This window comes from Neoarius graeffei, chromosome 6 (assembly GCF_027579695.1).
Source record: "Neoarius graeffei isolate fNeoGra1 chromosome 6, fNeoGra1.pri, whole genome shotgun sequence".
Lineage (NCBI taxonomy): Eukaryota > Metazoa > Chordata > Actinopteri > Siluriformes > Ariidae > Neoarius > Neoarius graeffei.
In genome coordinates, this window is record NC_083574.1 from 80,961,288 (window position 1) to 80,975,828 (window position 14,541).

The 14,541-nt window shown below is 43.3% G+C and overlaps 1 protein-coding gene across 1 annotated transcript in view; it reads right to left on the reverse strand.

Annotated features, from left to right (window-relative positions):
* The window catches only part of LOC132888105 (sodium- and chloride-dependent GABA transporter 3-like), a 95,858-nt gene extending 88,671 nt beyond the window's left edge, over positions 1–7,187 (reverse strand). Inside the window, exons 1-2 of the mRNA XM_060924098.1 lie at positions 6,953–7,187; positions 6,631–6,765 (exon numbers count right to left, since the gene is read on the reverse strand). Of these exons, the coding sequence (XP_060780081.1) occupies positions 6,631–6,765; positions 6,953–7,088 (271 nt within the window). The 5' untranslated portion in view covers positions 7,089–7,187. The remainder of the gene's footprint in view (positions 1–6,630; positions 6,766–6,952) is intronic.
* Between the last annotated feature and the right edge of the window lie 7,354 nt (positions 7,188–14,541).

Genomic DNA, 14,541 nt, shown 5'->3' on the forward strand with positions numbered 1-14,541 from the left:
TGAGCTTCGCAACATGGCAAGAGAAAGCAAAAGGTTCCAGCCCCAAAACAGAACAAAGAAGGCAGTAACACAAGTTCATGTCATGTCAGAGGAAAGAGAAAATGTGGAAAGTTCTCAATTGTCTGAGCTGACAGAGATGATACAGAGGCTAGCTCGCAATCAGGAGGAACAGATTGCAAAGTTGTCCCACCTTGAGCTAAGAATAGCTTCACCACCCCCTACCAGCAGCCCAGCCAGCACCGGTGAGAGCAGCCCCACGCCCAAACTTCATCTGTCACCGTTGTGGTAAGCCTGGCCACACCGCCCGAGTTTGTAGAGCCGTGCTCCCCCCTCTCAGCCCAGCTGGGACTCCCCAACCTACCACCCCTGCCGAGAGGCCTACACCCCAGTCTGCCTAGTCGTTAAACGCTTAAAGCCCGTGGTCGCTGGGGCAACCATGGGCATCCAGCAAGAGCCCTACTCACCACAAAGAAACGAAAGCACTGGAGACAATGGAACACCCATAGTCAGACCTAGGAATGAGGGAGAGGTTGAAGTTAACGGCATGAAGTGCAGGGCTCTCGTTGACTCTGGCTCTCAGATAACCAGTATCACACACAGCTACTGGCAGAGCCACCCTGTCTTAAAGGGGCTGCGATTAAAGCCATCCAAGTTACCCATCAAAGGTGCAGCAGGCCAGGCTGTTCCCTACCACAGTGTTGTACATATTGACCTGAATGTCCTTGGAAAAGAGCATAAAGCTGTGCCTACCTTTGTTGTTCCTGACTCTGACTACCGCTCTTCAGTCCCCCTTCTTGTCAGCACAAATGTCATTTGAGCCTCCCGCAGTCACCTCCAAGTGTTCTATGGCCAGCAGTTCCTACACCTGGTGAAGGAGAAGCACCCAGAGTGGTATACAGCACTGCTGAAGGTGGGGAGCGCCGAGCAGAGTGAAATGCATGACGTCGTAGGTCCTGCTGTGTACACCGGTCGCAAAGTGTGTATACCTGCAGGGAAAGAGATGGATTTGAGGTGCAAGATTCAAGCTGGCCCCTGGTGAGAGACCTACACTGCCCTGATCGAAAGCCAGGCTTCGGTGCGGCTTCCCCAGGACCTCCTGGTTGCCAAGGTCCTTGCCGACGTACAGAGAGGGTGTGCTCCAGTCAGAGTGATGAATCTCTCCCAGCGTGTCTTAACCATCAAGCCCCACACTCACCTGGCCAATGCAGTCCTGGTACAAAGCGTCATGGAGTTTCCTGAGAACAAACAGGGTGAAGCTGGCAACGAAGGTACATGCCTCAGTTTGGGCCAAGTCGTGACAAGTTGTGGAGTGGACGTAAGTGAAGCGGCTGTGGAGAATGAAGACCAGCGTGCCTGCCTCCAAGAGCTGCTTGACAAGAATGCAGATGTGTTCTCCCAGCATTCCCTGGACTACAGTCACACCACAACCATACAGCATGAGATTCCACTGGTGGACTCCAGGCCCTTCTGCCTGCCATACCGGAAGATACCCCCATCCCAGTTTCAAGACGTGCGGCAGATGCTGACTGAGATGGAGGCAGCAGGGTTCATCCGTCCCAGTAGGAGCCCTTATGCCTCACCAGTGGTGGTCGTGACCAAGAAAGATGGATCGCTGAGACTGTGCATTGACTACAGAAAACTCAATTCCTGCAGCACCAGAGACGCCTTCCCTCTACCAAGGATTGAGGAGGCCCTCGAGTCATAGGGGCAAGCCAAGTACTTCTCCACACTTGACCTTAACTCCGGTTACTGGCAGGTGGAAGTTGCAGAACACAATAAGCACAAGACCACGTTCAGCACTCCCATGGGGCTTTTCGAGGCGAACAGAATGCCATTTGGCCTCCAAAATGCTCCCTCCACCTTCCAAAGACTGATGACCTGCTGCTTCGGTGACTTGAACTTCACACAACTTCTTATTTATTTGGATGATTTGATAATTTTTTCCTCATCTTTTGATGAACACTTGGAAAGACTGCAACGGGTCTTTGACAGACTTAGGGAGCATGGCCTGAAGCTTAAGCCCTCAAAGTGCCAGTTTGTTCGGAAGGAAGTGAACTACCTTGGTCACCTGGTGTCAGCACACGGCATCAGGACGGACCCAGAGAAGATCAGCCGGGTGAAGGACTGGCCGCGGCCAACAGATCGAAAGGAAGTACTCCAGTTCCTCGGGTTTGCTGGCTACTACAGATGGTACGTGAAGTCCTACTCCAGTCTGGCTGCTCCCTTGTACCGCCTCACCTCAGGGGACCCCAGAATGAAGAGAGGGGCCCAGAAAAGTCCACGCCCCGAAAAACCCTTTCTGTGGACTGTTGAATGTGAGGAGGCCTTCCAGGCACTGAAAGTGAAGCTGACCAACGCACCAGTGCTGGGCTATCCAGACTACAGTCTACCGTTTCTGCTGCAGACTGACGCATCCAGAGATGGGCTCGGTGCTGTGCTCGCACAGATCCAGGGTGGAACAGAGAGAGTCGTCACGTATGCCAGCAGAGGCTTGACCCCTCCTGAGACAAGGTATCCTGCACACAAGCTCGAGTTCCTCACTCTTAAGTGGGCAGTCACAGACAAATTCCATGACCACCTTTATGGGCACAAGTTCTCGGTTCTCACAGACAACAATCCCCTGAAGTATGTGATGACCACAGCCAAACTCGACGCCACCGGCCAGTGGTGGGTTTCTCACCTGTCAATATATGACTTCGACATCCAGTACCGGAGAGGACAAGACAACTCCAACGCCGATGCCCTCTCACGTCTGTCTTACCAGGAAGTCACTGAGATCCTGCAGACCTGTCCTCAGCAAGTGATCAATGCTGGGCAGAGGCATGATGTGGCACAAGTCGCCCAGGGAGTGGAGTCCCCCACTGTGGAGATTGCTGCTGCGATGGAGGAGCCTGAGAGCCGTCAGTCACCAGAGTCCAGTGAGCTATATGCAGAGGTGGGAATGGAGGCACTGCCTGCCATGACAACACAGGAGATCCGAGCAGTGCAAAAAGAAGACCCAGCCATCGGCCCAGTCCTGCACTTCAAGACCCGCAACCAGAAACCAAGCCGTGGTGAGAGGATGGAGGTGAGCGCAAGTGGGGGCCTTCTCTTAAAAGAGTGGAGGAGTTTGGTGCTGCGAAATGGTGTCATGTACCGCCGGGTCCGGGACTGCCATAGAGGACGGGTGGAGCAGCTAATACTGCCAGAGAGGCTGCGTGCAGCTGTAAAAACTGCTCTTCATGATGACTCTGGGCACTTGGGATTCGAGAGAACGCTGCAGATGATACGGGAGAGATTCTACTGGCCAAGAATGTTCCAGGAGGTCAAAGCCTGGTGTGAATAGTGTGAGCAATGTTGCCTGAGAAAGACCCCCATGGCCAACATCAGGGCTCCCCTAGTCAGTATCCACACAAGTGCACCCATGGAGCTGGTTTGCATGGACTTTGACAGTTGAGAAGTCCAAAGGTGGCCTGGAGAATGTGTTCATTGTCACTGACCACTTTTCCCATTATGCACAGGCCTACCCCACCAGAAACAAAAAGGTGGGCACAGTGGCAAGAGTACTATGGAAGAACTTCTTCTGTCGGTTTGGCTTCCCCGCAAAGCTGCATGCAGATCAGGGGCACAACTTCGAAAGTGCCATTGTGAGGGAGCTATGCAAGTGTACCGGCATCACTAAAACACACACAACACCCTACCACCCCCAGGGCAATGGGACAACCGAAAGGTTCAACCGCACCCTGATGCACATGCTTGGAACACTAGAACCTCACTTGAAGCCCCGCTGGCACGAACATGTGGATGCCATGACCCATGCCTACAATTGCTCACAACACGACTCCACGGGGTATAGCCCATACTACCTGATGTTCGGTAGACATCCAAGACTCCCAATTGACCTGATCTTCCAGTCCTCCACCATTAATAAGCCCTGCGAGTACAGTGACTACGTCCAAACGCTGCATGACTCTCTGATGCAGGCCTATGCTCTGGCTAGCCAGACATCTCAGCATGCCAAGGAACATCAGAAAAAGTACTATGACCGGAAGGCCAGGAGTGAAGACTTCGACACAAGGGACAGAGTCTTAGTCAAGGATTGTCAGGTGGAGGGGAGGCAGAAGTTGGGAGACCAGTGGGAGTCACGCCCATACATCATTGTGAAGAAGCAGCCCAACTTACCTGTTTACGTGGTGCGCCCTGAGAGTGGAGGTCCTGAGAGAGTTGTTCACCAAAACCTCCTTACCCAGTGCATGTTCCTCCCGGTGGAGCGAAGCAGCAGATTGGTCTTGGAGGAGGGCCAGTCAGATAGTGAGCCGTGTGAGACCAATGGAAAAGAGGAAATGGAGAGTGGCAATATAGAAGCAGTGAGAGATGGAGTGGCAACTGAGACAGATGTGGAGGAACAGCGCAGTATGGAGCAGGCCAATGTGGAGGCACAGGCAGATACCCCAGTGACCAGTGCTGGAGCCGCTTCCCCTGAAACGAGTAACATCCCAAGGAGGTACCCGAGAAGGAATCAACGTCCCCCCCCCCCGAAACTGTCATAAGTGTCATATCGTGAAAACTGAGACTGACCAAGAGAAGATAGAGAGAGGAAGGAAATTGTGGCAATGAGCCAAAGCGAGAAGAGCGGCTGGAAACATCTAGGACCACTAGTGCACACACCTAGATGACTGCTAGTCCCATGTATGCACTTAATACTACACACATCACATACCACACACTTATTTTGTTTTTTCTCTTTTGTTTAAATCTCTGAGAGTATGGTATATATATGTTTGGGTGAGTCTAATGGCGAGGACGCCATCTCTTAAAGAAGGGGTGGATGTAAGGTATTAAGTGTATGTAAGTGTATTGCTGGCGCCAATAGGTGTCGCTGTTGGATTACGTTTTGATAGGAGTTCGATATTTTGGAATTGCTTTTTGGTCCCTCTGTTACCCCGTAGGGTTGATACCTGATTGTAGTTCGTTTGCCATTTTCTTTAGTATTGATAATCAACCCTATAGGTAAGCCACATACTTTTCCCTCAGATTTAAACTATAAAATATTTGAAATATGACCCCATGAAAGTTAGTTTTGTTGAGTTATTTTGTATGTTGAAATATTAAGCTCTTACGAGCTGAGTGATTTGTGAATCTAACACTTGTATTTTTTGTATTATAAACGGTTTACACTATGACTGAAAATGAATGCTAACGGCAATGGGAATTTGTATGGAGCTGTATTAGCCTTTTATAGCAACATCTTTTTTTTTTTACTGTTTGAAAACTTATTCGAGTATTGATAATCAACCCTATAGAAAAGCAACAATAAATCAACCCCATCGATCCCGAACCCCTCCGTGTGTGTCTGAGTCCTTCCAACTGGCTGTGCCCCCATCAGCCGCCCACTACACAATAACACAACGCAGAGCCATCGGCGTGTGGAAGTGCCAGAGAGCCGGCAGGCGAGCGTGGAGTGACAGAAGGTTACACATACATGAAACTTCTTTAATAAAATCTTCCTCTCTCTAAGTGTATGCGCCTGCTTGCAGTCTTTATTGAATGAGAAAACAGGAAATTTACTTCGAAATCTAACACAACTTGTCACCGCCATGAATCCTCTCCCCATCAAAACAGCAGTTATTGAAGATTTTTTTAAAGAATAAAATCTGTATTTAAGCTGAAGACAGAGCTAGCATTAAGGTAACATGACTTGAGTAACCCAATTAATTAAAAATCACCCACTGATATCCCTCATCTGAGTTACTATCATTCCACCAATTTCCAGGAGGTTGTAATCAGGGGTCTTCAATCTTATCCGCAAAGGGCCAGTGTATTATACTGTGAGTAGTAAGAAAGTACTGACAAGTTTCTAAATAGCTGGCATTAGCAGTGTTGTTCACATCATCTCTGAGAAACAATGAGGATGTTCAGAGGTATTCAATGACCACTGAGCTACAGATTTTTTTTTTTGCTTGTTTGTTTTAGTAATTGACATAGTGAAGTGATTGTAATATAAAATATATTTTATGTACAGCATAAATGCCTGGTGTTAGCAGTGTTGTTTACGTTGTCTCTGAGAAATAGAGAGGATGTTCAGAGGCATCCAGTGACCAACATAACTGCAGACATTTTTTTATTTTTTGTTTTAGCGAGTCACATGGTGAAGTGATTATAATAGAAAATATGATATTTTATGTTCAACAGTATACAATAAAATGAAAATGACATGACAAATTGATGTCATTCTCAGACGATGGGCAGGGTGCTGTTGAGCTAAATCAAATAGTTAATGCATTTAAAAAACTGATACTGAATATGTGTAGAGCAGATCAGTCTACACATACTGTGTTGAATGTTGTACACAAATTCACAGACTGTTAATTTTAAATCTACACAAAACTGTGTAAAAAAGCTGAATACTTCCAATGCAGTTTTATTTCATTTTGATAAAATGTGTAGAATACTGCACATAATTTGTGCAATTTTTCTACTTATTTCTTCAATGAGTGTAAGGACTTTGAATGGCTTATGTGATCATTCTGCATGTCTCACTGAGACACAAAAATATGAAGTTCAAGACACAGACACTTGATTGTCACATAATAAATATTTTTCACAAGTTGACCTTGAATACAGAACACAACGCACCCTTATGTCACTTACCCTCAGCCAGTGGGCAGATATGTTGCCAGCATGTGATGCCCCCCTCTTGTGTGTACTGTCCCATAGCAGTTTCCAGAAGGAAGAGAGGCAAACCACAGGTCACAGCAAACACCAAGTAGGGCACCAAAAACACCCCTAATAACATGCAAACAATGCCAACCTCCAAATTAGTCACAAATTATTTGTACATACTAAAATCCTGTTCTTGTAGTTGAATGTTTTGTGAAATTTTTACGTCAGAGAAAGCACAATGAATCATTAATACAACATACAGTATAAAAAGGGATAATAGACAATGTAATACCTCTATCAGTGTTCTTACCTCCTCCATTCCTGTAGCAGAGGTAGGGGAATCTCCAAACATTGCCCAGACCCACGATGTCTCCTGCTACAGCCAGAAAGAATTCAATTTTATTGTCCCAGAGTCCCCTTGCCTCTAATTTTCTGTTTTTCAACATCTTTTAATGAAGTGCTGTCTCCTGCTATGATGAACTGTACAACTGCCGTCTCTTTGATTCCTGGCTCCACAGCCAAATTTGACACTTTGAGCTGTTGTCTACACGTTTCCCAAACTTGAAAACAAAGAAAGCAAACAATTGTCAATATTTATACCCACACATCATCTTGAAGCTAATTATTAGGCACAGGTTTAAACTGTGAAGGGGTGTGGTCAAAACTGAACTGAAGACACAAAGGGAAGGAGAGAGAACAGGTGAGCTGTTGCATGTTTATAATTAAGACAAATCTATGTATTTTTTTAATGGAATACTGAGAGTGGACTTCATATATACTGTACACACACAGTGCGCCCTCCACAATTATTGGCACTCCTTATAAAAATTAGTAAAAAGGGTTTGAAAAAATCCACTTTTTGGTGAAGTCACTTTAGCTCACACTGAAAAAATAAAAAAAAAAGATCCAACCTTTCATTGAAACTCATTTATTCAGAGAAAAAGAAATCCTTCATCAAGAAATAATTATTTTCAACAAAAACACATGTGCCGCTATTATTGGCACCCCTGCATTTAATACTTTGCACAACTTCCCTTCGCCAGTAAAACAGTTACCTAACTTACCTCAAGAATTTTGCTCTCGCTGTCACTGGCACAAATCCGCTCCCCATCAAAATGGCAGTTTTAACATTATACAATGATGCTCATCACACATTCCGGCCAAAGTCACTGGAAGTTAGCATTACCCGGTAACACCATGCATGAAACACACACTTGCCAAAGAAAACCAATTAACCACTACTGTGACTACAGCATAAACCAGCCTTTACCTATTTCGAGAGCATGTCAGATGTAGTTGTTAAAAACAAGTAGCAAGCTAATGTTATTCAAGCTGAAGATAGAGAGAGCTAGCGGTAATGTAACACTACTTAAGTAACCCCAGTAGTTAAAATTCCCCCACTGAAATCCCTCACCTGAGTTATTATATCATTTCACTGATTTCGGGTGACCAGATTTCCCAAGTCTAAAACTGGGACACTTTGCGCATGACTGTGATAGTCATGCACGTACACGCATTTTGATGTAAATATGCGCCGGCTCAAACCATGGCTCAGACAGGAGCTTTTATCATTTTGTAGAAGCTCACTTTTATCAACATTTCACAGAATAATCAAGTATTTTCTTGTTATCTACATGTACTTCTATCACAATTCAGTTAAAGTAAGAAAATCAGACAACAGATGTGATAATAGGGAATAGGCCAATAGCCTAAATTTCAACTGATTTATTTCACCTTTGTGAAAATGCCAAGAAAATGCATTCCTTGCATATTAACATCAACATTTTATGCGATGAACTTTTTGTTTTAAACAATAGGCTATGCATTGTAACAGGAATGAGTGCATGAGCCTAATAGTTGTCACCTCTGAACCTTTACCCAAAATGCCTCTGTTTAATCTTAACCAGTGTAGGCTATTAACTATTTTGAAAATGTGAACCCTGAGTTGACAACAGCATCAAACAAGTCAAGACAATCTGTGATACAGATTAAAGACAGATGAAACAGATGAAAGACAACAAAAAATGTTTCAGAAACACAGCCACCCAACCCACCCTAAAGAAGATGCCATTTTATTGCATATATTTATATGATGAGTGAATTTGCTCCAGTAGCGCTTTATTGCCCGAGAACCTGCTGTGAAACTGCGAGCAAGTATCGTTGAAATTGGCCCGGGTAATGAGCAAGGCTTTGAGAGTATCACGGTCATGTAATTCCTCTCGTCAGTCCAGGTGTTGATCATGAGTGAAGATATTCACTCAACTGGAGCACTGGTGCCAGGTAGGCACATGGCAAACTGGCAAAGCTGGCTGACATTGCTGTAAGGAATCTCCCTACTCTTGAAGTGCGTGAACATCTCCACCCAGCGCTCATCCGTTTGGCATTGTCGCGTAGTAGTTGACAGCCACTAGCAGAAAAAGCCATTATAACACGGCCTCTATATTGCAACATTGTACAAATAGATACATTGTAAGGTTGACTGCGCACACACTCACGTTGACGCTGAATTGCTAGAAGCTTTATTGACATCTCGTTGGCTATATATGATCGTTGTAACTGGGACAGATTGTTAGTGTTTGGTGTAAACCGGGACATTTCAGCATCCCGACAGACCTTTGTCGGGATTGGGGACACGCAACTCAAAATTGGGACTGTCCCAGTCAAACCGGGATGTCTGGTCACGTTACACTGATTTCTAGAAGGTTGTAATCAGGGGTCTTCGACCTTATCCGCAAAAGGCCGGTGTATTATACTGTGAGAAGTAAGTACTGATGAATTTCTCAATGGCTGGCATTAGCAGTGTTGTTCACATCATCTCTGAGAAATGGAGAGGATGTTCAAATGTGTTCAATGAACACTAAGCCACATGTATTTTTTTGTTTTGTCTGAGTGTTTCACATAGTGAAATGATTGTCATATGAAATCTAATATTTTATGTACAACCCCGATTCCAAAAAAGTTGGGACAAAGTACAAATTGTCAATAAAAATGGAATGCAATGATGTGGAAGTTTCAAAATTCCATATTTTATTCAGAATAGAACATAGATGACATATCAAATGTTTAAACTGAGAAAATGTATCATTTAAAGAGAAAAATTAGGTGATTTTTAAATTTCATGACAACAACACATCTCAAAAAAGTTGGGACAAGGCCATGTTTACCACTGTGAGACATCCCCTTTTCTCTTTACAACAGTCTGTAAACGTCTGGGGACTGAGGAGACAAGTTGCTCAATTTTAGGGATAGGAATGTTAACCCATTCTTGTCTAATGTAGGATTCCAGTTGCTCAACTGTCTTAGGTCTTTTTTGTCGTATCTTCTGTTTTATGATGCGCCAAATGTTTTCTATGGGTGAAAGATCTGGACTGCAGGCTGTCCAGTTCAGTAGCCAGACCCTTCTTCTACGCAGCCATGATGCTGTAATTGATGCAGTATGTGGTTTGGCATTGTCATGTTGGAAAATGCAAGGTCTTCCCTGAAAGAGATGTCGCCTGGATGGGAGCATATGTTGCTCTAGAACCTGGATATACCTTTCAGCATTGATGGTGTCTTTCCAGATGTGTAAGCTGCCCATGCCACACGCACTAATGCAACCCCATACCATCAGAGATGCAGGCTTCTGAACTGAGCGCTGATAACAACTTGGGTTGTCTTCTCCTCTTTAATCCGAATGACACGGCGTCCCTGATTTTCATAAAGAACTTCAAATTTTGATTCGTCTGACCACAGAACAGTTTTCCATTTTGCAAGAGTCCATTTTAAATGAGCCTTGGCCCAGAGAAGATGTCTGTGCTTCTGGATCATGTTTAGATACAGCTTCTTCTATAGAGTTTTGGCTGGCAATGGCGGATGGCATGGTGAATTGTTCACAGATAATGTTCTCTGAAAATATTCCTGAGCCCATTTTGTGATTTCCAATACAGAAGCATGCCTGTATGTGATGCAGTGCCGTCTAAGGGCCCAAAGATCACAGGCACCCAGTATGGTTTTCCGGCTTTGACCCTTATGCACAGAGATTCTTCCAGATTCTCTGAATCTTTTGATGATATTATGCACTGTAGATGATGATATGTTCAAACTCTGCAATTTTACACTGTCAAACTCCTTTCTGATATTGCTCCACTATTTGTCGGCACAGAATTAGGGGGATTGGTGATCCTCTTCCCATCTTTACTTCTGAGAGCCGCTGCCACTCCAAGATGCTCTTTTTATACCCAGTCATGTTAATGACCTATTGCCAATTGACCTAATGAGTTGCAATTTGGTCCTCCAGCTGTTCCTTTTTTGTACCTTTAACTTTTCCAGCCTCTTATTGCCCCTGTCCCAACTTTTTTGAGATGTGTTGCTGTCATGAAATTTCAAATGAGCCAATATTTGGCATGAAATTTCAAAATCTCTCACTTTCGGCATTTGATATGTTGTCTATGTTCTATTGTGAATACGATATCAGTTTTTGAGATTTGTAAATTATTGCATTTCGTTTTTATTTACAATTTGTACTTTGTCCCTACTTTTTGGAATCGGGGTTGTACAACAGTATAGAATAAAATTAAAATAAAATGGCAAGTAGATTTCATTATCAGACTATAGGCGGCTGCTCTTCAGCCAAATCAATTAGCTCATGCATTTAAAACACTAATACTGAGTTTGTGTAGAGCAGATCAATCTACACATACTGTGCTGAATGTTGTGAATAAATTCCCAGGTTGTGTTAGTTTTCAAACTACACATAACTATGTTGCATGTTCTCCCCGTGTCCGCGTGGGTTTCCTCTGGGTGCTCCGGTTTCCCCCACAGTCCAAAGACATGCAGGTTAGGTTAACTGGTGACTCTAAATTGACCGTAGGTGTGAATGTGAGTGTGAATGGTTGTCTGTGTCTATGTGTCAGCCCTGTGATGACCTGGCGACTTGTCCAGGGTGTACCCCGCCTTTCGCCTGTAGTCAGCTGGGATAGGCTCCAGCTTGCCTGCGACCCTGTAGAAGGATGGAGCGGCTAGAGATAATGAGATGAGATGAGACATAACTATGTATAAAAATGTGAATTTTTCTAACAGAATTTTAATATTGACACAATGTGTAAACTAGAGTGCTGTAGATAATTTGTGTCGTTTTTCTACACATTCCTTTGAAGAGTGTACATTCATAACCTAACACTGGATATCTTTCTTTATGCTTCTCAGACTGAAATGTTCTAACTATTTTGAAGCTTGTTCCTCTGATCTTGCTTTTAGTAAATGATGTCCATGTTCACTCAATTTTTTTTCCTTTATCTTATGCCTAAAAGACACTTTCCATTACTTGGAAAAGAAATGTAACATATTCCATGATTCAGATGGGTTTTATGGTATGCAAGGAAAATAATCTTGTACAAAATTTATTGGAGCGCTATGATCACAAATTCAAACCTAACCCTAATGTTTGTAAATTTTTATACAAATTTTACACAATTATTTTGCACATTTTAATGTATTAATGCAAAATTTATTATGAATTGTGAATTTAGAGCTAAAACTAAGAACTGATGACTAAATGAATGTCCAGTTATTTATGGTCTCCACAAATTTATAGCCTACATTTTTGTTTCTTTTCCCTTTTCCAGATGCATCTCCTAGTAAGGATAGTGAAGGGCACAGTGGGATGTTGTGATTTAGAAAATGAGATAGTTCCTAAGTGATTTTAGTCCAGAAGTGTGTAACTGTTATGCAGTCCCATGGGGCATATATGTAATCATCTTGTGCATTTTGTGTGCACTGCATGCAGTTGTTGGTTTAAAATGGCTAAATAACTCAAACTAACATAATAATAATAATAATAATAATAATAATAATAATAATAATAATAATAATAATAATCTCAGTGTAAATTGAATTCCTGAATATTCTGAATGTCATTGTTATATAGTTTAACATGATTGTGCTTAACAGTCAAGCCTACAAGAAAATGTCCCATGTCCTAGAAATGAGAGATGATGTACATTGTATCATTACTTTTAAAAAATGGGTGTTTTTTTTTTAATCCACTGAAGACCCAGCCCACTGCCAGGTACTGAAACACATCAATGAAGACAATGCATGCTCCATTATAGGTATAGTAGTCAAGCAGCTGAAATACATACATTGTACACACACACACACACACACACACACACACACACACACACACACACACACACACATTGATCTTACCAACATGTCTACATTATGCCAAGAAAAAAGGACATCAGCCATAATCTCAGAGAAGCCATTGTTACTGCTAATCATTCTGCGGAAAGTTATAAGCCCGTCTCCAAACAATTTCAAATTCACCATTCTCCAGTGAGAATTCTTTACAAATCAATGACTGTACAAGTGCATCTCAAACAATTAGAATATCACAAAAAAGTTCATTTTTAAAATTCAAATTGGTAAAAATTTCATATTTTATATACACACATATACACACACTTTCTTCATGACATGTAAAGTGAAATGTTTCAAGCCTTTTTTGTTTGTTTTAGTTTTGATGATTATAGCTTATAGCTCATGAAAATCAGAAATACGGTGTCTCAAATTATTAGCATATTTCCTATGATCAGTTTTAAAAAAAGGATTTACAATATAGAAATGTCCAACATCTGAAAAGTATGTTCATTTATACACTCAATACTTGACTGGGGTTCCTTTACCATGAATTACTGCATCAATGCAGCTTGGCATGGAGACGATCAGCCTGTAGCACTGCTAAGGTGTTCTTGAAGCCCAGGTTGCTTTGATAGTGACCTTCATCTCATCTGCATTTTTGGGTCAGGTGTTTCTCATCTTCCTCTTGACAACATAGATTCTCTTTAGGGATTAGGTCAGGCAAGTTGGCTGGCCAACCAAGCACAGTAATATCATGGTCAGCAAACCTTTGGATCGTAGTTTTGGCACTGTGGGCAGGTGCTAAGTCCTTCTGGAAAAGGAAATCAGCATCTCCATAAAGCTTTTCATCAGATGGAAGCATGAAGTGCTCTAAAATCTCCTGGTAGATGGCTGCATTGACTTTGGATTTGATAAAACACAGTGGACCAACACCAGCAGATGACATGGCACCCCAAATCATCACAGACTGTGGGAATTTCACACTAGACTTCAAACACCTTGGAGTCTGTGCCTCTCCACTCTTCATCCTGACTCTTGGACCTTGATTTCCAAATCTCATGTCATCTCATTAACTCTAGCCGCTTTATCCTGTTCTACAGGGTCACAGGCAAGCTGGAGCTTATCCCAGCTGACTACGGGCGAAAGGCGGGGTACACCCTGGACAAGTCGCCAGGTCAACACAGGGCTGACACATAGACACAGACAACCATTCACACTCACATTCACACCTACAGTCAATTTAGAGCCAGCAGTTAACCTAACCTGCATGTCTTTGGACTGTGGGGGAAACTGGAGCACCCGGAGGAAACCCACGCGGACATGGGGAGAATATGCAAACTCCACACAGAAAGGCCCTCGTCGGCCACAGGGCTCAAACCCAGGACCTTCTTGCTGTGAGGCGACAGCGCTAACCACTACACCACCGTGCCGCCCCAAATGCAAAATTGCAAGACCAAAAGGTTGAAAGCATTGTTAGTTCACTTTCTTGGGGGGGGGGCCTCATTCTTATATTTTCAGGTTGTCCATCCATCTATCTGACCATATACCTGTCTAAGATTCTCGTTAGTGAGATCATTCAAGAACAAGTGGTTGGTTTGTAGGATTTATACTTAATTATTGTTGTCATCAGCAGATGGACTGATTAGCTTTTGAAATTGAGGTTAACAGGGTCAAGGTCACAGCAAGGTCTTGTGCTTCATCAGCACATGGCTTTGTCCTGACTACTGTGATTAAGGCACTTGTGCAATTACAATCTGTTTTCTTACAAGCAAATAA